This window comes from Scyliorhinus canicula, chromosome 18 (assembly GCF_902713615.1).
Source record: "Scyliorhinus canicula chromosome 18, sScyCan1.1, whole genome shotgun sequence".
Lineage (NCBI taxonomy): Eukaryota > Metazoa > Chordata > Chondrichthyes > Carcharhiniformes > Scyliorhinidae > Scyliorhinus > Scyliorhinus canicula.
Window position 1 is genome coordinate 108209612 of NC_052163.1, and position 24089 is coordinate 108233700.

A 24089-nucleotide genomic window follows, 5' to 3' on the forward strand; every position below is an offset into this window, starting at 1 on the left:
GCCCACTAGACTCCCAAGTACCAGAACGCTTGCTGAAGGCTGCAGTACAAGACCAGGACGAAGGCCTCGTTCTCTGACCTTGCCTGTTCCTGTTAGATAAGTATTCTGTTCACTTAAGTTTAGTTATAGCTTAGTCTCTTAGTGTGTGCATGAGTATTTATTATAACTGTATAATAAATATTGATCGTTTGAACTTTACTAATCGGTGTATCGTCTTTATTACTTTGAACTTGACCTTGGAATACTTGTGACGTTGCCTATACGGCAACTGGCGACTCCAGAGCTAAATAATTACATAGAACAGAGCCTAGTAGTGTTAAGCACACGTCGAACTCGGAGGCGTGTTAATACACTCCAATAAACGCGTTTTACGCCCATAGTAAAACGTGCAACAGGGGAGGGGGGGAGGGGGGGGGTTTGGATCGGTGGGAGGGAGAACTGTGTACATGGGTCTGTGGGATGTGGCGGGTGCTATCTCTTTCCCTTTTGTTGTTTGGGTGTTCTTTTGTTTTTTCTTTTGTTTGTAGTTGCTTTTGAAGTTGGGTGGGTATTGTTCTTGGGGTGTTACCGCGGTTGTTTTGTTAATAGAGTTGAGATGTTTATATTTTGTAAAAATTTCAATAAAAATTATTTTTTAAAAAAGAACACCCTAAACCAGATCTGCTTCCGGTTGCCGGTACAGAACCGCCTTGGCCATGTTGAAACCTGCCCGCTGTTTTGCCAACTCAGCTCCGATGTCCTGATAAATCCAGAAGTTATTTCCTTCCCAGTTGCAGCTATGCATCTCCCTGGCCCACGGTAGAATTTTCTCTTTCTCCACAAATTTATGGATGCTCATGATCACTGCCCACGGTGGCTCCACAGCTCTAGGCTTTTGCCTCAGAGACCTATGCGCTTGGTCCCCTTCTGCAAACCAGTCGCGCCAGCATCCTCGAGATGTAACTCGTGGCACTCACACCTTCCACTCCTTCAGACAGGCCCACTATTCGCAGGTTCTGCCTTCTCGAGGCATTCTCCTGCTCCTGCACTTTTGCCCTCAGCGTTTTACAAAGGTCTCCGAGCAGCCCCATCTCCGCCTCCAGAGCCATCACACAATCGCTGTGGTCCAAGATCACTCCTTTAATCTCCCGAATCTGTGACCCCTGCACCTCCAAACACCTCTCCATCCGCTCCAAAGTACTCTTCAGGTGTGCCACAGCTTCTGCAATGGCCTTTGCATGATCCTCATGCATTTCTTTCTTCTGTTTATGGAATTCCTCCTTGATTCCTCCTGCATGCCGGAAGATACTGTCTGTGAAGCACAAGACTGTTTCAACTTTCCAGCCAAACCGCTCACTGTTTTCTGCCGGGTCCGGTGATCAGAAGACATACCATTCCAGGGGTAAACTACTCCTCTAACATTCACCTTCGCCTTTTCATCAAAATTCCACCCAGATCTGGATAAAAAGAGCCCTTTTCTGTGACTTTGAACAGGAACAGCCCTTTATGTGACCAATCACTCCATGGTCACAAGCGGAAGTAGAACAGAATATTTCTCACTGACTAATCGCAGTCAGTAAAGACGAAAATTGGCATGCGATAACTTTTGCTCACTTTTGCTAACAGTGACCTTGACTAGTTTGTGGTCACGTTATGTTTCTTATTGCAGAATGGGTGGCATGGTAGCACGGTAGCATAGTGGTTTGCACGGTTGCTTCACAGCACCAGGGCCCACGGTTCGATTCCCGCTTGGGTCACGGTCTGTGCAGAATCTGCACATTCTCCCCGTGCCTGCGTGGGTTTCCTCTGGCGCTCTGGTTTCCACCCACAAGTCCTGAAAGATGTTCGTGTTAGGCGAATCGGACATTCTGAATTCTCCCTTAGTGTACCCGAACAGGCGCCGGGAGTGTGGCAACTAGGGGATTTTCACAGTAACTTCATTGCAGCATTAATGTAAGACACTAATAAAGGTTATTACACCAATATTAAACGTGTTTGCTTGTGGGCAGGATGACACACTTGCTGGTATCATATTACCCTGTGGAAAGGTTGTAAGGTTTTGGGATTTGTGCATTAGGAAGGTTCTGTCTGTGCGTTCGCTCCATTTCTCGCCTTACTTCGGGAAAGCTTTTGCGAGGCGGTTGGGGAGCAATCTTGTCATAGACAACTCTCCTGACAGTCGCCCTACATTGGCGGGCCTTGCCGCCAGCTGCTGTTGCCATGACACCGTTTCTATGTTAGTAACTCGGCGGGGGTTGAGTTTTTCAAGAGAAAAAAAAATCCTTTCAGGCAGCATGTCCATCACTGTGACGTCAGGGGACATGTTGCTGAAAGCGGGGCCGGGGATGAGCGAGCTGCAGCGGCTGGGCGGCTGGCGGCAGAGCGGCCACTCCAGAGCCTCGGCACTTCTGCCGGATGGACTCCAGCCAGGCATGTGGCAGCAGGGGGGCACCCCCAACAAGCGGCACCGCTCGCTCTGGTCGGTGGATTTAATCGGAAGCCACGAAGCCCTGCTGAACGCGGCCGGGAGGGATGCTGCCATCCTGCTGAAGTCCATCGGAAATGCATCCAGGCAGTGGATCAGCCGGCCCTCCAATATCTTGCTGCTGTACTACCGGTGGAAATGGGCTGATGCTCTGAACGACATCGTCAATCTGTACAGAAGGTGAAGCTTTTCAGCCCCTTTGCTTCTGGGTCGCTTTGTTTTTTGTCACCTGTCTGTCGGGCCATTGACAAAAGATTTTCTAGAATGGCTTTGAAGATTTAAAGCTGTTTGCTTCTGAGTCCTTTTTTGTTGTTGTAGCCATGTGTCTTTCGAGACGTTTACACAAGATTTTGTTTATTTTCCTTTTTAAAAAATTTAGAGTACCCAATTCAATTTTTTCCAATTAAGGGGCAATTTAGCGTGTTCAGTCCACCTACCTTGCACATCTATGGTTGTGGGGGCGAAACCCACGCAAACACGGGGAGAATGTGCAAACTCCACACGGGACAGTGACCCAGAGCCGGGATCGAACCTGGGACCTCGGCATGGTGAGACTGCAGTGCTAACCACTGCACCATCGTGCTGCCCTTACTCAAGATTTTATAGAATGGCCTGAAGATTTAAAGCTGTTTGCTTCTGGGTCAGTTTGTTTTCGTCATGTGCCTTTCGAGACGTTTACACAAGATTTTATAGAATGGCCTGATCCACAGGGAAAGGATGCATTCTGGAATCTAGGTGGGGGGGGGGGGGGGGGGGGGGGGGGTTGCATTTTAAAATCTCTTCAGTGTTCTCTCAAGCTTTGGCAAAGAGTCACCCCAGACTCCAAATGCCAGCTCCATCCTCTCTCCCTAGATGCTGTCAGACCTGCTGAGATTGTCCAGCGTTTTCTGTTTTTGTTTCAGATTCCAGCGTCCTCGGTTGCTTGCTTTTCATTCATATTGAATCAAAGGGCAGAGTTTGGAAGGGATGTGACATTTGGAAACAGCAGCAGATTCTCCTCCTGGTCAATGTGAAGTGGTCCCTTTGCATTCAAAGTGTGTGTGGTCGCGATATCCTGCATGCGTTGACTCTCTTGAAATGAAATGAAATGCAAATTGCTTATTGTCACGAGTAGGCTTCAGTGAAGTTACTGTGAAAAGCCCCTAGGCGCCTGTCCGGGGAGGCTGGTACGGGAATCAAACCGTTCTGCTGGCCTGCTTGGTCTGCTTTAAAAGCCAGCGATTTAGCTCAGTGAGCTAAACCAGCCCCATGTATTTGTTTTTGTTCCCACCAAAAGAAGTGTCGAATAGTTTCTAATGCTTCATTCTGGTTGGTTTTTTTCACGCGCACACACACACACACACACGCACACAAAATGATTCCCCCTTTCTCTGACATGCATGCTCCTGTTCCGAGGAGACTGGTTTATGTAAAACTACAAGAGTGTCAGGGGGTACAGCAGGGGATATATCTCCAAACCATTAAGAAAGTTGTGGTAAATGATACTGGAAATCGGAAATAAAAACGGAAAATGCTGGATAAACTCAGCAGGTCTGGCAGCATCTGTGGAGAGAGAAACAAGAGTTAACGTTTTAAGTCCATATGACCCAAAACGGTGGCCTTGCTATCGATGGTGAATCTTGAAATATTTAATAGGAGTCAGGGCTACCAGCTACTTAAATTAGGGAACCTTCCGACTGTAAATTAATTCATTGTTCAAAACTGTGCTAATTAGAGAATACCTGACTGATCACATGGAGGTCAGGAGTTCAGCCTTGGCGGAGGGTATCGAATGGGGTCAATGCGCCTGCTGTGGAAGAGGTGACCTAGTTGTTAATAACCTATCCGCAGTATTTAATAAATCCTCATAAACGCAGAGCCAAGGCTCTGTAACAGCCCATTCTGTTCTGAACTTTCCAATGATACCTGATTGGAAAACCTGATCCAAATGATATCGTGGGGGGTTGTTATTGCCAACTTGTCAAGTCTTTTCATGTTTCCTGTTCTGAGAGGTGCTGTTAGATGATTGTTCCTCATCTGAACAGGATCGATTTCCCTCAGAACACCAAGCAGAGCAGACAGTCCCCAGCCCCCAGTGACTGTATTTGTGGACATTTGTGGATTATTTTTAGGATTTCACATTGAACGGCGCTATAACATTTCGCAGGTTCAGGGGACGGGTGTATTGTAACATTCCTGAGCTGATTTTATTGGTGTGATGTGTTTGACTCATTCCTGCAGCTTGCGACTTGTACACGTGAGAGATATTTTTAACTCTGTGCGGATCGGAGCTGCGCTCCCCCCCCCAAAAGAAAATCTGTTATTTTGTGCTTGCTCTATTGAACTATTCATTATCAAATGCTCGAAATCTGCATCTCAGCTCCAAATAAATGAGAAGAAGAACATGATCCTGAATGGGAGAAATCAAACATTTGTCATAGAAATTGCCAATGCCTGGCGCCTATAAGACCATAAGAAATAGGAACAGGAGTCGGCCATTCGGCCCCTCGAGACTGCTTCGCCTTTCAGTATGATCCTGGCTTATCATAGAAAGTTTGCAGGATAGAAAATAGGCCACTTTGCCCACCGTGTGTCTTTGTTCAAAAAACCAGCCATCGAACCTCATCCCGCTTTCTGGAAATTGGGTCTGTAGTCCTACTAGCTACAGCACTAGAGGTGAAAACCTCAATGAGTCACAAATATTGCTTGCCACCTGTCAGCCCAAGCTTGGATTCTGCTGTATGTTGACATAAATCCCTACAGTGCAGAAGGACATCATTCGCCCCATTGTCTGCACCGAACCTCCGAAAGAGCACCCTACCTATGCTCAGTCCCCTGCCCTATCCCCGTAATCCCAGTTAACCTGCACATCTTTGGAGACTACGGGGCAATTTAACAGGGCCACTCCACTTAACCTGCACATCTTTGGAATGTGGGAGGAAACTGGAGCACCTGGAAGAAACCCACTCAGACACTGGGAGAACGTGCAGACTCCACACAGACAGTCACCCAAGGCCACAATTGAACCCCTGGCGCTATGAGTTAATGGACAGCCTGCCATGGTTGGAGGTCCAGGGTTCCAGAGCTGTGGAGGTGTAGCTATATGGGGCTGGAGGGGTGTTGTATGGTGGACGAACAAAACTTAAAGGTCCAAGTTATAAGCCAATCATGGTCCCGGCATCATGCAGTTCGGGACATCTTACTGTGGCTTCAAATACGGGGGTAAAATAAAGGACGGGGTCACCCTGATATGGACTGTTTTCTAAACTGAGCAATTGTAAATGTTACAGAATTAAAAGTATAAAATTAAAAATGTAAATCTGGGAATCTGAATAAGTACAGCAAAAAAGTTAGTCAGTATCTAAGGTGAAATTGTTTCAGATGAATACATCTCTTTAGAACTGATCTGAAGTTAGCTGTGCACCTGAAATATGAGCCTGCATTTTTCTTATTTGAAAAATCTTCTGTAATTTTCTATTTTTCCTATCAAGTTAACAAGCTTCTTCAAATGAGATTAAAACTGGCAGTAAGTGTTGCTCCAGACTAATGGTTAGATGGAATAACATCTTAATAGCAATAGTTAACATGGGCTTTACGAGTGCACTTTTCAAAAAGAGCTGGATATAAATGTCTGAGTAAATGATAGAAAGGCGTACAAATATTTTGTAGATCAAATAACCCAGGGGACAACCTCCAACAGGACGTGCTGGAACTATCAACCATGAAAATCAACCATCAAGTGTTGATGAAGAAGGGTAAGTTATTTCAGGTTTGCACTCAATACATTTTGGAGTGAATAAAGAACAATACAGCACAGGAACAGACCCTTCGCCCCACCAAGCCTGTATCGGTCATGATACTACCCTTGGCCAATACCCTCAGCACTTCCTAGTGCCGTATCCCTCTATACCCATCCTCTCCATGTATTTGTCGAGATGCCTTTTGAACGCCGTTAATGTATCTGCTTCCTCAACCTCCCCTGGCAGCATGTTCCAGGCATTCATCACCCACTGTGTAAAAAACCTGCCGCTCTTAACTCCTCTAAACTTTGCCCCACAGACCTTAAACCTATGCCCCCTAGTGACTGACCCCTCCACCCTAGCAAAGATTGCCTGCCCATTCACTCTATCTATGCCCCTCATAATCTTGTAGACCTCTATCAGGTCGCCCCTCCGTTGTTCTAATGAAAACAGTCCAAGTCTATTCAGCCTCGCCACATGGCTAACACCCTCCAGACCAGGCAACATCCTGGTAAACCTCCTCGGCACTCTCTCCAAAGCAGACACATCCTTCTGGTAGTGTGGTGACCAGAATTGTGCGCAATATTCCAAGTGCGGCCTTACTGACATCAATACAACTGTAGCATGACTTGCCAGTTTTTATACTCGATGCCCTGTCCAATGAAGGCAAGCACTCTGTATGCTTTCATGACTACCTTGTCCACTTGTGTTGCCCATTCAAGGATCTGTGGACCTGTACGCCCAGATCTCTCTGACTTTCTATATTCCTACGAGTTTGCCATATAATGTATATTAAATCAGGCAGAGCTTTGCCTCCTCAGATTAGATGAGCTCACAAATGTAAATAAGAAAGGACATTCCTAGTTCAACTATGTAGAGAAAAATCTATGGACTCTCATAAAGTACTCCAGTTTTTCATGTTTCCCAATCTTTAATTATTGTTTACATATAACAAATAATTCTGGATGTTGGTGTTAAACCTGTTTTTCACTAGTTTGATTCAAGACCAGAAAACAAGAGTTGGGGGAGGGGGGAGTTTGCATTTACACAGCATCTTTCAAAGTACTTTGCAGCCAATGGAGTTCGATTGAAGTGTAGTCATTCTCTGTAATGTAGGAACATAACAACTGATTTGCATCCAGAAAGCCCCTACAGACAGCAATGTGATAATGAGCAACTAATTTATTTTTATTATGTTGATTGAGGGATAAATAGCCAGATCACCAGGAACAACTCTCTTGCTCTACTTGGAAATAGCACCTGGGATATTTTACCTCTTTCTGAGCGAGTAGGCGGGGCTTCCGTTTATTGGCTCGTCTGAAGGATGGCATCTCCAACGATGCAGCACTCCCTCAGTATTACACTGGAGTGTCAGCCGAGATTTCTGTGCTTGAGTTTCATGGAGTGCATGAAAAAAGGCCTGTTTGATAGTGGGGTCGTTCTCGGTGCTGCAGGCTCTGAGAAACACCCCACTATTCGTACCGAAAATGGGACTCTTCATTAAATCGCGCCCATCATGTTCACTGTCTGCAATCTTGTTTCTTTCCTGATTCCACTTTTCCTCCCTTACCACATTTCCAAAGTTTCCCAGCACTTCCCACTCACTTGTCTCCAATAGATTTTACAAAATCCATTTTCTTGTTGATTTAACTTTCGGATTACGTGATCAATTTAGCATCTTTCTTGCTTCGCCTGCATTTCAGAATTGTGGAATCAGAGAATAGTACATCACAGCAGGAGGTGGGTTGAAAGAGTGATTAGTTCTATTCCTCTATTTTATCCCCAAAGCCATACATTTTTCCCCTTTGAAAGTCATTATGAATCTGCTCCCACCACCCTTTCATACCGTGTGATCCAGATCACAAGAAGTTGCAATGCAGAAAAAAATCCTCACATCGTCTCTGCTTTCTTTGCCATCACCATAAATCTGTGTCCTGTGGGGAAAAGGCCATTGCCACAGGAGCTTAAGATGCAAGGTCGCTTTCTGTTATTTGTTCATTAGATGTGGGTGTCAGTGGCAAGGCCAATTATTCCCAACACCCTTCAGAAGATGGCGGTGAGCTGCCTTCTTGAACCTCTGCAGTTAATTTGGTGTCAATGCACCGACCGTGCCATTTTGAAGGGTTTGATGATTTTTATCCAGTTGCAGAGAAGGAACGGCAATATGTTTCCAAGTAAGAATAGAACATAGAACATACATAGAACATAGAAAAATACAGCACAGAACAGGCCCTTCAGCCCACGATGTTGTGACGAACCTTTGTCCTAGATTAATCATAGATTATCATAGAATTTACAGTGCAGAAGGAGGCCACCCGGCCCACCAAGTCCGCATCGGCTCCTGGAAAGAGCACCCCACCCGAGGTCAACACCTCCACCCTATCCCCACAACCCAGTAACCCCACTCAACACTAAGGGCAATTTTGGACACTAAGGGCAACCCACCATGGCCAATCCACCCAACCTGCACATCCCCTGAGCATCGTGTGTGATTTAGAGAGGAAACTGGCAGGTAATGGTGTTCCCTGGTTGCAAGAAATATCAGAGTCACTGTAAAGGGATTTGGAACACGACAATGGGGATTTGATACTTGGTACTCTGGGGGATCAGGAACCAATATAGGTTAGTTAGAAAAAGGGAGAGGTTGAAATGATGAATGGTACGTGGTCTGAAAAGGATTTATGTGATAGAATGTTGACAAAAGTTGGAATTGGTAGAGGGTACAGGATGGAAAGCCAGCAGAGGAGGTATTGAAATAGTCCAGTCGAAATGACAGAGTGGATAGGATGGGTCTGAGACAGGCGGAACCGAGAGGCATTGCAAAGGTGAAAGGAATGGAAAGAAAATTCAACACTCAGCCCATAATGCCAGATCTGTTCACAGTCTGGTTCAGAGTGGGATGAACTAACTGGTGTGTGAATTTACAATGGGAACAATTAGAAATGGCTTTGGTCCTGATGCAAACTGCCATTACACCTGATGTGGAGATGCCGGCGTTGGACTGGGGTGAGCACAGTAAGAAGTCTTACAACAGGTTAAAATCCAACAGGTTTGTTTCGAATCACTAGCTTTCAGAGCACTGCTCCTTCCTCGGGTGCATTACCCAAGATGTTGTACAAAAGTTCAGATTCCAATCTATGGTGGCAAAGTGGTTAACGCTGCTGCCTCTCGTGCCAGGGACCCGGGTTCGATTTCAACCTTGAGTGATTGTCTGTCTATGTGGAGTTTGCACGTCCCCCCACCCCCGTGTCGTGCTCCGGTTTCCTCCCACAGTCCAAAGATGTGTAGATTTGGTGGATTGGCCATGATAAATTGCCCCTTAGTATCCAAAGGTTAGGAGAGGTTATGGGGATAGGACCCAGAGTGGGCCTAGGTAGGGTGCTCTTTCAGAGGGTCAGTGCAGACTTGATGGGCCAAGTGGCCTGCTTATCCACTGTAAGGATCCTATGATTCTATGACTCTATAATGTAACAAGGCTGCGAGATATGATACCCACCTGAGGAATCTCACTCGGCTCTTATGCTTGAGGCTGTACACAGCATAATTATTGTGTTGTGTAGAGTTCAACCTATATGCGCTTTAACATTAAAATATAACCTCTGTAGGACTGTTACGCACTTGGAGGCTTCTAGTTCTTTGCTGGAAGGCGTTTGGGAGATGAATCATAAAATGGTGAAGGAATGGTGAGTGTGCTTCTTGCTTTCCTGACACTGGAATTCTACCGCAATGGGGGCTTAAGGGCTCTTCCGGCTGGGCTTTTACCAATGGGTGGTGGGTCTACCATCACATGAAGGGGGGCTCCGCAATAAAGCCTGGCGGCCTCCATATGGGCTTGGGCGGGCTGTCCTGATCGGCACTCTGTGTCTTAAAGAGGGATTCCTGGTGGCGAAGGTTTTTCCCACAGAAGTGCCCCTTCCTGGACACTCCCACTGCAGTCCCTATCATCGGGGCCTTCCTGATTGGCCCCGGTGACCCCCACCCCGGCTCCACTTATCTGTGGGGAGTTTGACATCCATTTTTTGACAACTGTAGTCCCACTAGTCGCCACCACTCCTGGTGGCACTGTTGAGAACAAATAGTTGCCGGTCCTCTAATTGAATGGCAGCTTTTGGGGCAGTAACCTACCTTTTAAAGGGATGGAGACCCCAACTGCAGCTGCTTAATTGCCTGAGAACCAAAATATTAAGTTGGGTGTCTCCCAAACAGCTGAGGCTGGGTTTCCCCTGATTTTATGGCCCAACATCAGGGCTCCAATCACCCCAACAAAATTCAACCTTTAATAGTGCTAGTCACCAGCTGCAATGTTATTTCATCTATTGGTTCCAGATGATAGTGCAGTATAATGTCATTCTTAGATACTCCAGGCTTTCTCTAAGTACTCAGTACAAAAATAGATCCAAGCTTATAGGGTAAAAGCGGACTCCCTAATCAATATTCATAGGGAAAGTTTGTCAGGAAATCACTTGGACTGTCATCCATTGAAATTAATATTTGACAAATTAAAATTGACTTTAAGAAGGAGGCTACACCACACTACATAAATGCATCACTCTATATACAACAAATTTACTATTAAATTCAGGGAGATGGTATTTCTGTTGTTAAAGACTTTATGCTTAGAAGTAGCATTACCTACTGAAAATGATAAAAGTAATTCAACTGAATGATTTTCATGTTAACTCTTTGCTTAACAGAAAAAAAAAACCTGGGAGTTTATTTTGTCAAAATAGTAATTGTTTACTTTTTTTAACAAGTGATTTATATATATATATATATATATATATGAAGCGAATACTCTGTAGTAAATGATATATAGATTTTGGAATTAATTCTGCCAATTTCAATAGTATCAATTAATTTCTTCCATGTTAAAATATGCAGAAATTTTTTTTTTGATAGAGTACTTTCCACGGTAAGGCAAACTTCCACCTAGAATTAGCTTTATTGTATCTTTTGATCTTTTCTCGTAAGATTAATTATCTACATATTTCTTTCTTATTTTGTACATTAGAAATGTCTTACTTCAGCTTACCTTACAACAACAAAGTAATTCCAATTCTTGCTTAGGAATGTATTGAATGCTATTATTCAAGTTTTTCAATTTCTCCCCAGTTCATCGCTCGCCAGCATCTTTTCTCTGAAGCCATTTTTCCATTGACTACAATACACTTCGCTAAAGGGAGAATTATTTAAACAGCTTGGGTTGACTTTTTTGCCATTCACTGAGCCTGACAATAACATCCCAATCTCTTTCCTTGCTGATGAGCCCTTGCTCCATTTTATCCAACCACTTGAATAGACGGGCACCTTTCTTATCTGTTCAGGCTAATTCACTGTCCCCAAGGCAATGGCCTAGATAAAATTGCTGTTTAGTAACATGAGCTTGGGAAGCTGACCACCTGACATCACCCTATTTGTTATCAACTCCGTGAACTTGTTGTGGCTATTTTCTTTCCATTTTTGATCTGTATCATATTTCAATAAAGTACATGATATTCTTGACCCTTCAATGGAATAAACTGCTTTCGTTCACTCGAGTTACCATGCACTTGCTTTTTCAAATGTTTATTTGATCGCTTGAATGTTTTGTGTAGTCATATCATTATTTACCATCTGATGTAGTTTGTCACAGCAACAATCAACCTGGCATGATTATTATAAACACACACAGAAGGCTTCATTTCATTAAACCATAAAACAAGAATTGGGATGGCATTATGATAAGGTAAGATTGTAATCACTGAATGAAACAAGAACATGGCATTCTGTAATGTCCAATGAAATCAACAAATATTTGCACTCCATGGGAACCAAGGTGTGTGGGGCTCAAGCCGAAAAGTGGATTTGAGGCCAAAGCTGTGGGGCCAGATTCTGTGGCATTTTATGTGGCAAATATCGGCGGTGTCCCCTCACCGATGCTGCGACCAGTGAGGGGCAAGCAGCCTCCACAAAATAAATACTCCCGGCCTCCACAAAGTAAATGTCTGGAGAATGGCCGGGTTGATAGCCGTCATCTGCACGGCGGCTACCTGCAGCTGTCGCGCCATAAAACATGGCGCCGGCCGTACGCGGACCTGACCTGCCAGATAGTACCCCTCTGGCCACCCCCTGACCAGGCCCCCCAGCCCTCGCGGAAGTCCTCCCAGCCAGCAGCACGCCCCCCCCCCCGCCCGACTGGCGGTGCCAGACACAGTCTGCAGCCACCACATAGGGGGCGCGATTCTCCGAGCCCCGCGCCAGGCCGGAGAATCGCCGCAACCGCGCTATGCCACCCCGACGCGCGATTCTCCGAGGTGCGGAGAATTTGCGCCGGTGAGTTTGACGCGACGCTGGTCGCGGGCCGCCGATTCTCCGGCCCGGATGGGCTGAGCGGCCACGCGGAAAAAGCAGAGTCCCGCCGACGCCATCCACACCTGGTCGCTGCCGGCAGGAACTCTGCCCGAAGGGTCGGGGGGGGCGGCTCGTGGAGGGGGGGGGCTCCGTCCCCGGACGGGGGGTCTCTGATGGGGTCTGGCCCGTGATCGGTGCCCACCGATTGGTGGGCCAGCCTCTTCCCCCCCCCCCCCCCCCCCGGCCTACTTTGTTGCGCGGCGGGCCCCTGAACCTCCACGCCATGTTGCGTCGGGGCCGGCATGATGAAGAAGTCCCCCGCGCATGCGGGAGCTGGCGCGGCACAACTGTGCATGCACGGGTTTGCGCGGCCCAATGGTGCATGAGCGGGTTGGCGCATGAGCGGGTTGGCGCGGCCCAACTGCGCATGCGTGGGTTCGCGCGGACGCCCATTTGGCACCGGGAAGAGAGGCTGGAGCGGCATGAACCGCTCCAGCGCCATGCGGTGGCCAGAATCGGTAGTCCCCGTGCCTGTTTCACGCCATCGTGAAACGCGAACACTCTGTCTCCATTTCGGAGAATTGCGCCCAGGGCTCCCGCACGGCTGAGACCAGAAGTGAACCGTGCCCATCGGCGTGGAGCATCGGGGGAGGGCCTTCAAATGACACGCTGAGGCCATCCCAATGGCGTGCAGCGCACGCCACAATGACACCATTTAGGAGAATGCGGAGCATATGAAACCTGCATCAAACAGGCAGCGCCTCCGATTTTGGGGTCAAAAGGGATTCTTCGCCCGATCGCTGATTACAAAATCGGCGTTGAGGAACGGAGAATCTCGCCCATGAACTTACTGAACGGGGAAGCAGGCTGGAGGGGCCAAATGGCTCGTTCATGTTCCATTTTCTTGTTGAATTAAGTAGATTTGAGAGAACATATCAGAAGTTAACACTTTAATAATTTAAATTGTAAGATGCAATACAATGCAAGGTGGTGTAGGACAAGAGAACTTAATCAAGGCCTCCAAACTTCATTAAATAAGAAAGAAAATGATTCACCTGTTGTGCCCATCTCTTTACAATAGTACAACTTCAAATAATTTTATAAAAGTATACAATTACTATTTACAAACTGTTCTCAGACCTCTTCTGAATTAGGGGTATAATTTGCCTTGTTTGGATTTATACTTTTTTGCTTTTGGAAAGAAGTGACTTACATTTACGTCAGGTTAAATTGAGGGGAGATAGATATAGGACAGATGTCAGAGGTAGGTTCTTTACTCAGAGCGTAGTAAGGGCGTGGAATGCCCTGCCTGCAACAGTCGTGGACTCGCCAACACTAAACGCATTCAAATGGTCATTGGATAGGCATATGGACGATAAGGGAATAGTGTAGAGGGATTTTAGAGGGGTTTCACAGGACGGCGCAACATTGAGGGCCGAAGGGCCTGTACTGCGCTGTATTGTTCTATGTTCTAAAATCCAATTGAGGGTCCTTCGCTGGTTTTAGAATCACAACTGTAACTTTCCAGAAGAACTGTGAATTATGCATAGTGCATCCCAGTCTCCTTTCTCCTTAGAGCCCTGGTAGTTCAGTCGGTAGAGCATAAGACTTTTAATCTGAGGGTCCAGGGTTCATGTCACGATCAGGACTCTGATTTTGGGCAGCACGGTAGCACAAATGGCTAGCACTGTGGCTTCACAGTGCCAGGATCCCAGATTCAATTCCCCGCTGGGTCACTGTCTGTACGGAGTCTGCATGTTCTCCCTGTGTCTGCGTGGGTATCCCCTGGGTGATCCGGTTTCTTCCCAGAGTCCAAAGATGTGCAGGTGAGGTGGATTGGCCATGATCAATTGCTCTTAGTGACCAAAAAGGTTAGGAGGGGGTTATTGGGTTACGGGGATAGGGTGGAAGTGAGGGCTTAAGTGGGTCAGTGCAGACTCGATGGGCTGAATGGCCTCCTTCTGCACTGTATGTTCTATGTTTCTCCAGGCATTGAGAGGCCTAATCAGCCGTCCTCAACAAAACCAATTGAAAACCTCTTCCAAGAGTGTTTTTAAAAAAAAAACTATTTGTGGAGCAGGAGTGCTCCTCCAAGCCCCATGTTGATCTTGATGCCTAGCAATAGCCCATTCTCTGGAAACCTCAAACAAAATCAAATAAAAGTTGCTGGAACTTTTTGACTGAAAATGTTGTTCAATCTTCATATAATTAGCACTGAGAGTAAAGGATATAAAGTGTGACTGAAAGAAGCAAAGTTACCATCACATCAATGAAATAGGATAGAAATATTCTAACCAGCTGTTAATTTTTCTGAAATTGGAAGCCATTTTCTATTGCTGTATATAGATGGAATGGTACAGAGTCTGCAGAAGCTACCAACAGCATTACTACTCTTCAGCGGAAATGGAGTGGAAAAGTATATGAGCTCCATCGAAAAGACGTGACTGAAATTGAACTGAATTCTATTGAGCAGCAACATGTGAAGTTTATCTCAGAATTTATATATTTACAAAAGAAAAATCTACGGCATGCAGCAGTCACCACTGAGGTAAGAAACTTATCACTGTCAAACTTTGTATTAAATTTGTTTGCGATACAAACATATTGCTTTTTACAAATTCCAATTATATTCATCATTTCTGATAGGATTTAATTACAATCTGTTCCTACATGGAGAATGTCAAAAAGACAATTCACTCTAGATTGTTAATCATTAATAATTTGGCTAAATTTATGTTTGAAGACTCCACGCTACCAAGAACTTTGGAGGAGCTGCCTTCTGCATGGTTATTTATAGCTTTGCCAAGTGGTAATCCATTGTCACATAGGTGTGAACTGTGAACTCCTTCATAGATACTGTTATGCTTATAGTACACTCTCAAATGGCTGCATAAACTACTGATGCTGAGCAAAGAAGTTGCATTTATTGACAAGCTCATCAGATACAAACCCGAAGGCTTAGGAGTGACAGGAGCCTTTAAATTGTCTCTCCAACCAGCAGGTTCCTTGAATTCCACCAGTATTTTCTCCTCTTGACACTTGCTGTTTACTAAGTCCTGTAACTCACTAACTTGAGAAATGGTACCTGGTGGGTAGGGAGTCTATTGACCTGGTGCATAAAGGCGTACGCACTGTATGAGATGGGCTAAATAGACCAACTGGTCTTTTCCTATCTTGACGTTTTTATATTTTATTGAAGACCATTTCATTTGGATAACAGCAACTGTAGTCAACATGTGGTGGGATTCACTTTGAAGGATATTGATGTCAGTAGTGTAACTTTCTTAGTAAACCACTGTGCACCCACTAGTTTCAATTACTCCAGGGAGTGGATAGTTCTGTGTTTATGCTTTGGAATGCATGATGTGAGCATTGAGTCTCGACATTGAACTCTGCCAATTTCTCCTGTTGCAAACTTACATGATCGGCACGGAAGCGCATGGTTAGCACTGTTGCTTCACAGCGCCAGAGTCCCAAGTTTGATTCCCGTCTTGGGTCACTCTCTGCGCGGAGTCTGCACCTTCTCCCTGTGTCTGCATAGGTTTCCTCCGGGTGCTCCAGTTCCCTCCCACAAGTCCTGAAAGTCGGGCTGTTAGGTAATTTGGACATTCTGAATTCTCCTTCTCTGTACCCGAACAGGCAGTGGAATTTGAAGACCAGGAGCTTTTCACAGTAACTTCATTGCAGTGTTAATGTAAGCCTGCTTGTGACAAAAAAGATTATTGTTATGATTGTATGAGCAGAAGAAGATCTAGAATATTGGCTGCAATGCCCCTTGAAAAATTGAAACAACTATACTATACTCTGGTCCTAATTGTGAAATGTGATTGTGATTAAGGGAACTAAAAATGAGAAACAAAGGATGATATTGTCCACAGGCTTGAGAGATTTTTGGCCACATTCCCTATGACATACACACTTAGAATCTCCAGAGTCCTCTCTTCATCTGAGTCAAAAATCATATTTTAAGTGGTTCTCCACTCCAATTTGTTTGCGCCCTGCTGCCATTCTATGCAACTTTGCCCAGTCACATGCTGACAGGTCTATTCTTCTACCAAAACCACTATATAACAAATAATTAGGAGGTAGACCAGATCTGTTCATTCCTCCCTGTTTCCTCACACTGCCCAAGTGGTCATCCATAACTTTACATTTTTGCTTAGATTGTGAATTTGTGTTCCGTTATTTTGGCCCAAATGTAACTGGGGACAGGTTTGCTGAATGAGGCTGAGGTCGTTTCAACTTCCAAGGCCTATTTAAATAAGTTAGGCCTAACTCCTCTGCTAAACCTGATGTCATTGAGGACCCTGCAGACAAGTGAAAGCAGGTGAGTATAGCAGGGCGGCTGCTGCCAGTGTCTGTGAAAACAGTCTCCAGGCAATAAAGGTACTGTTAGGTTGGGGGGGGGGGGGGGGGGGGGGGGGGGGGGGGGGGGGGGGGTTGAGTAGGGGTGCCTGGAAAGAGGGAGCCCTGGGTAGGGAAGCCCTATTCTTGAGCTTAGAAGAGATTTTTTTAATTTAGTTTTTGCAGCCTGCTACTTCTTGGCATCTGTAATTCCCGGAGAGGTGAGCACCCGGTATTGACATCAATGAAAAAGTGCTAAAATGGCAGCGATGCATGAAGCCATGCTCAGAATCCAACTTTTGCATTATTAGGCCCACCGCTTGCCTGGGATGAGGGCCTGAGATGCTGATTTGCATCAATAAAAGTAGCATCATGCTGCAGTGATTTTAATCCTATTGCACTCAAAATAGTTAACCTCAGTGCTATTGAACCAGCAGTCGTCAGTAACTGGGTACTTTTCTCCTGTTAAACGTTCCGACTAAGACTGAACCAGTAGGAGGTTCCCGTGCATCTCGTAAACTGGAAGTCAGCAGAAAGAGAAGAATCCATATTGTAAATGACTGAAGCAGGGGGTTTTATTATCAGCAATCTGACGAATACAAAAACAGGAATGTAACAAACAATTTGCATCTTTCCTTCATTATTCACAACAGGAATTAATACATATGCACAACAAAGAAAGCCGGACTGTTGGGAGCTGCATTTCCGAATCCAATGCCGGTACGTGTATTTAATTTATTTTCCTTTAGAGCATAATGACTTTTCTTTAAATAAAGAAGAGGTGTTTGGTTTCTCCAGAGACACGAAACAAAAGAAAAAGGAACAAAAGGTGCCCCCTGTTTAGAGGGGCATAACTAACAACTACCTTCACAAATAATATTAAATGCCATATCCAAGCACTGAGTCTGGTGGTGCCTACCAGTTGCAGAGCTCAAAGCGTAGAAGTGAACATGCGGTTGATGTGACCATCAATTTACTCGAGACACGATAGGAAGTAAACTGAGGTTTTAATAGACTTACAACTGAGCCTACCTGCGACAAGAAGAACTGAGGGCAGATTCACAAGGCTGCAGCACTTTATACTTCCAGTAGTGGGAGGGGCTATGGGCGGAGCTGATGGTGGAGCCCTGTACAAGCTCCTCATCTCCCCCTGTGGGCAGAGCCACGCAACAGCTCACAGACAGAGCCCACAAGGACACAATGCTATAAAGTGTGAACGCAATACTATACAGTGTGAATTACATGATGTACATTCACCACTGCGGTCTCTTTGCTCCACAGGGACCCCGAGGCACAGAAGAGAGGCAGGCAAACAGAGTGAGCAGCCCTATGGGCCACATCAAATCAGCGGTGATTTCAGAGCACACTAATCATACTTTGGGTTGAGTTCAAATCATTGATTTCTGCACCATTTTCTCGACCGTTGGAAGGTCTCTTTTTTTTTCAGTTTTCCTCTGATGACCACCAACTCATGATGTAGTACAAGTCTCAGAGCAATCAACAGTCTTCAGACATCTCTCCAAAGCGAACAGTGATCGGATTTTCCAAATTGTGAGATAAGCAATAAGACTACCTTAAGGCTGGTCGACCAGAATGTGAACTTTGTTGGCAGGAGTCAATAGAGAGAGGAGGGGATGAGAATAGGGTTTAGAAGTTGTGGGTTGGGAAAGAGAGAGATGGGGAAAGTAGAGTGGCGAGGAGGGGGGTGTTGGATGGGGTGGCGGTTTAGAGAACCCAGTTAGAGTGGGAGTGGAGGAGTTGGGTTCAATGTCCATGTTAGTGGGGTGTCAGGGTGGTGGGTGTTGGAAAAGCTGAGGAAGGAATGGTTGAATCAGGGCAAAGTAGTTACTTATAATCACTGTAGCATAGTGGTTAGCACTGTTGCCGTACAGCGCCAGGGTCCCAGGTTCGATTCCCAGCTTGGGTTAGCTGTCTCTGCGGAGTTTGCACGTTCTTCCCACGTCTGTGTGGATTTCCTGCGGGTCCTCCGGTTTCCTCCCACAAGTCCCGAAACACATACTTGTTAGGTGAATTGGACATTCTGAATTCTCCCTCTCTGTAGATGAATAGGAGCCGAATGTGGCGACTAGGGGATTTTCAAAGTAATTTCATTGCAGTGTTAATGTAAGCCTACTTGTGACACTAATAAAGATTATTATTATCTAATGTCTGTGCATCACAGGCTGCAATGAAGAATCAGGCTGGGGTGAATGGAGGATTGGGAGAGCCGTAAGGCATTAAATTACACCTGGTTTTAAACATAACTTATTACCTTCTAGACTTACCTACGCTCAATCACAAGGGATCTTTAGTTACACCCAATCAACAATTGATAGCCAGACCCTGCCGACATGAACATTTGTTTCCAACACGCTGTTAACGGCTGATTTAGAACCCGCACCAGCTGTGCGCTGGATTGGCAGCGCAGGCAGCGCAGGCGGATAATCCCGCGAGAATTGGGAAACACAATTCCTGGTGGAGAGATCACATTTCCCGATTTTCCCCACACCTTTCTGGTGATGTCATCAGCTGGAGCGCTGATCGGATCACCCTTTAAAAGATTTGCATCAATTTAAACCCCCCCCCTGCCATTTGATCCCCCTCCCCTCACTGACATCACGGCGGTAAGGTTCTGACCAGACGAGAAGCAGTCGAAGGGATCCTCTGGGGGGGCAGAGGTAAGTATTTCTTCTTTTTCTTGGGGCAGTCCTTCAGTGTTGAGGATGACTTGCTTCCACTCCGGGGAGGTGGGTTCTGCGGTGGTTGAATAGTCCAACCCTGCCACAGACTCGGCCACATATTTGGCAGCTGGTGTTTTATGAGGTGGGATGCTCTGGATTTTGCGCTCTCTTTCTGCTGTTTCCACTTGGCCTCCGCGTGCTCCACCCTCCGATGCTTGAGGTGATTGGCGCCCTCCCGGATGCTTTTTCTCCAGTTTGTCTGTTCTAAGGCAACTGTTTCCCACATGATGATGAGATGTTGCATTTATTTAGGGAGGCTTTCAGAGTGCCCTTGTAGCGTTCCCCTTGCCCTCCTAGTGATTGCTTGGCATTGCGGAGCTCGAAGTGGAGCACTTGTTTCGGGAGCCTTGCGTTGGGCGTGCGGGCAATCTAGCGGGGCCATATATATATATATGTATGTGCATGTATAGCCCCCGGGAAGAGGACATGCCCGGACAGTGCCCTGGCATGTTCCTGGGTCACACATTGGCACTGCCATGTTGGCACAGTGCCAGCTTGCAGTGCCAACATGTGCCAGCGGCACTGCCAGGGGCAGGCCTTAGTGGAGGCCCCATTGTGGGGGGGTTCATTGATGTGTTGGGGGGGGGGTGGACACTGTGGGTGGGGGAAAAGTGCTGGCTATACTGCTGCAATGTAGGGGGGTGGTGGGAGGGGATTGATGATGGAATGTCGTGGTTCGGGCTGGGGGCTGTTAAGCTGGAGCGCTGATCGGATCACCCTTTAAAGATGGCGCCTCAATCTTTATGGAGCCAGTTGCCGGCTCTGTTGTGCCGCCCTGCCAGAGTGACAGCGTTTGCCAGCGCCACTCTTTTGTTTTCAATATTTGGAGAAAAAATTGGGCTGTCCGACTGGAGAGTTACACACCAGTTGTCAGTCTGAGTCTGACACTTTGCCAAATTCAAATTCTGGTAAGATACCTCCCGATTATTTTAGTGACCAATGTTTTGTGACTGAAAACCTCTTTTATAACATCATTTTGTGTAATAACAGACTCCTACAGTGAAATTCTACCTAATATATAATGGGTTTAGCGTAGACCAGAGCCCATCGTAAGCATTTCCAATACATGTTGAAATGGAATCTCAAACCTGCTCCACAATTTCAACAGATAATAATAGATATGTGTCAAAAACATCCTTTCTTTTTTCTCCATTTCAAGAGTCCTTATTCTGCGTGTTTCCGGAATCACTGGTCTGTTTGGAGATGTTCTGCAAAGATGTTTTGGAGCTCTCTGAGGAACTCTACAAGAACTCGGTCTGTGTGCTGGAATCAAATGCAACCGTTCTGCCTGATCCTGACCAGGAATGGTGGAAAATAAATCTTCCAGATTGGATGCAGTACATTAGTGGAGTGCTGCCTGCATTAGAGGACACAATTATTAGCATTCGGAATATAACCCATCAGTTTCTAGAATATTTCAAGACCACTTCTATTGCCTGTAGCCTGAAGAGCCACCCAGATGTTGGGTACTACGTCAGTGATTACGGTTTTAAAGAGGCATACTTGAAGAAAGTGTGGTGTTTGTAATGGATGTGCAAAATGTTCTATGCACAGGAAAAATAATCTGTGCAAGATTGTGACACAAGTTTGAATGTAATTTAAAAAACGGTGAAAGATAAAAGGCAGTCGGTCCTAATTTCTTTCTCCTCTCCTCATCCCAAAAAGAGATGAGAGAAAATTGTAGAACAGAATTAATATATATCACCCCGGAAATTGAGCCAGCACAGTCAGTGGAGCTGAATTTATATTAGTTGCCCCTCCTAAAATTAAGTTAAAATAGCAGGGTCCGTTTTTTCAAATGATCAAATTTCTCAAGTTTGTTGATAAATCCATAGCTTGTCTTGACACAGACTTTAGTCCAACTGAATAATTTTACTTATGTAAGGTTGTTTCAAAAGTTGCAATTCTTCCTGAGAACAATATTCATTCATAGTTCACTCAAATTTCCTTTATTCCAATGCTGTTGTGGATCTGGATGTGTCGTTCCAACTTCTGCAGGACAATTTAAAATCACAAGATAATTGCGGTTATCTGATTGTAGGGTTAGAGAACAGATCTTATATTATGGTCAGTGAGTCCCTGTTCAATCGTAAGTCTGTACTGCCAATGGCATATCAAAATGTAGTTCAAGATTGTTCGTAATATAGGTGTCAGGTGGTATGGACCTCATGTCACTCATGTTTGTCTCAACATCATCTAAATATGATTGCAAAATATCAATACTAACTGAAAAAGTACATAACTCACCAAATTCATAATGGTTTTACAAAATTGAATGTAGGATGATTTTCTTCCATTGTCCTTCTGTAAAATGCCATACAGAATAATTGTAATTGTACAGAGACTGCCAAGTCGAGTGCTATTGCGCATTCTTGTCTCATGAGATGTTGACTTATTAAATACTTGTGCCTGAAAGTGCATTTGAAATTTGTCTTTTAAATCTCAACGTTGCTATTTTCCTTAAATGATTCATTTTAGAATGTGACTGTGAAACAATTCTGACACATCACCTAGCTCAAATAATCAAGGTGAAGTTTTAATTACACAGATTAGAACAACTTTATATTGTTTCTAGGCAATTTTAACAAGAACAGCAGGTTACAATTATTTCTATTTGCTGTGATGCAATTATATACCGCTTCCAAAACACGCTTTTGACGTGTATTCTTTGTCGTTCTTTAATAGGTGAATGGAAACAGGTTGTATGAAATATCGTATCACGACGTTCATTTGGTTATTTAACGGCAATAATTGTTGCATTTTAACCTTTCATTGAATAGTAATGTGGCGTTGACTCTGTTTCCTTCATATCTTAGAATTTTTACATAAGATAAAAAGAAATAACAGCAGAAGTAAGCCATTCGGGCCCCTCACTTTCTTTCCTGCTCAGGCGTAGATCAAAAATCTGTTTAACTTGGCTTTAAAATATATTAAATGACCCAGCCCCCACTGCTTTCTGGGCAAGAGAATTCCAAAGACTAATGACACTCAGAGAAGAAATTCCTCCTTTTAAATGAGAGCTGCCTTATTTCTAAACTATGCCCCCTTGTTCTAGACTTTCCCCATGAAGGGGAATCACATCACTTCCCCTGTCAAGCCCCCTCAGATTCTTGGATGCCTCCTTGAGTAAGGAGACCATGGGGGCAATTCTCCGAGCCCCGCGCCGGGCCGGAGAATCGCCGCCACCATGCCACGATGCCGGCATGCGGTTCTATGAGGTTCGGAGAATCGTCGCCATTTGCACCGACACGGTTGGCGTGGCACCGGCCGTGGGCCGCTGGAATCGGCGGGGCCGCCGATTCTCCGGCCCGGATGGGCCGAGCTGCCGGGCGGATACGACAGAGTCCCGCCGGCGCCTTTCACCCCTGGTCGCTGCTGCCGGGAACGCTGCGCGAACGATCGGGGGGCGGCCTGTGGGGAGGGTGGGGGGGGCTCCATCCCCAGGTAGGGCTTCCTATGGGGTCTGGCCTGCAATCGGGGCCCACCCATCATCGGGCCAGCCTCTCCTCTCCCCCCCCCCCCCCCCCCCCCCCCTTGGGCCTACTTTCCTGCACGGCTGGCCCCTGAACACCGACGCCATGTTGAGTTGGGGCTGGCGCCCGGAAGAAGTCCCCCGTGCATGTGCAGGTTGACGTGGCCCAACTGCGCATGCGCGGGTTGGCGCGGCGCCCATTTGGCGCCGGGAAGGGAGACTAGAGCGGCGTCTGGGGGCCAGAATCGGTTGTCCCCGTGCCCGTTTCGCGCCATCGATGGCGCGAACACTTGGGCTCCATTTGGCAGAATCGCCCCCCAAAACTGTGCACAATACCCCAGTTCACAGATTTTTCAACCTAATAATAACCCACTTATCCTGTCTCTGTCTCTTGTTAGCTAATCCTCCATCTATCTAATCCATAGAATCCCTACAGTGCAGAAGGAGGCTACTCGGCCCATCAAGTCTGCACCAACCCTCCGAAATAGCACCCTACCTAGGCAATTCTCCCGTCCTAGCCCCATAACCCCACGTAACCTGCACATCTTTAGCCTGTGGGAGGAAACCGGAGCACCTGGAGGAAACCCAAGCAGATGCAGGGTGAATGTGCAAACTCCACAATGTCACCCGAGGTTGGAGTCAAACCCGGGACCCTGGTGCTGTGAGGCAGCAGTACTAACCCCACTGTGCCACGGTGCACCCTCATGTATTACCCCTGCCGCCTCCTCCCAAGCACCATGCCCTGTTATCTTCTGCAGTAACCTTTTATGTGGCTGCTTATCAGAAGCTTTTTGAAATCCAAATACACTACACCCACCAGTTGTTTTAGAAGTGAACATCTATTTACCAAGATATGGAGATGCCGGCGTTGGACTGGGATGGGCACAGTAAGAAGTCTTGCAACACCAGGTTGAAGTCCAACAGGTTTGTTTGGATTTCGGAGCAGTGCTCCGAAAGCTAGTGTTTGAAACAAACCTGTTGGACTTTAACCTGGTGTTGTAAGACTTCTTACTCTATTT

General features: G+C 46.0%; 1 protein-coding gene across 2 annotated transcripts; it reads left to right on the forward strand.

Moving 5' to 3' along the window:
• The first annotated feature begins 2135 nt into the window (after nt 1-2135).
• LOC119953391 lies at nt 2136-22025 on the forward strand. Of its 2 annotated transcripts, XM_038777615.1 has the most exons (5): nt 2136-2644; nt 14860-15061; nt 17511-17577; nt 18139-18207; nt 20758-22025. In XM_038777615.1, exons 1-5 carry the CDS (start codon nt 2214-2216, stop codon nt 21123-21125), a joined length of 1137 nt encoding a protein of 378 aa, XP_038633543.1. In that variant the 5' UTR covers nt 2136-2213; the 3' UTR covers nt 21126-22025. The 2 variants fall into 2 exon arrangements, with proteins under 2 accessions (XP_038633543.1, XP_038633544.1); XM_038777616.1 differs by lacking the exon at nt 18139-18207 and having other exon boundaries at nt 2144-2644.
• Nucleotides 22026-24089: the final 2064 nt, after the last annotated feature.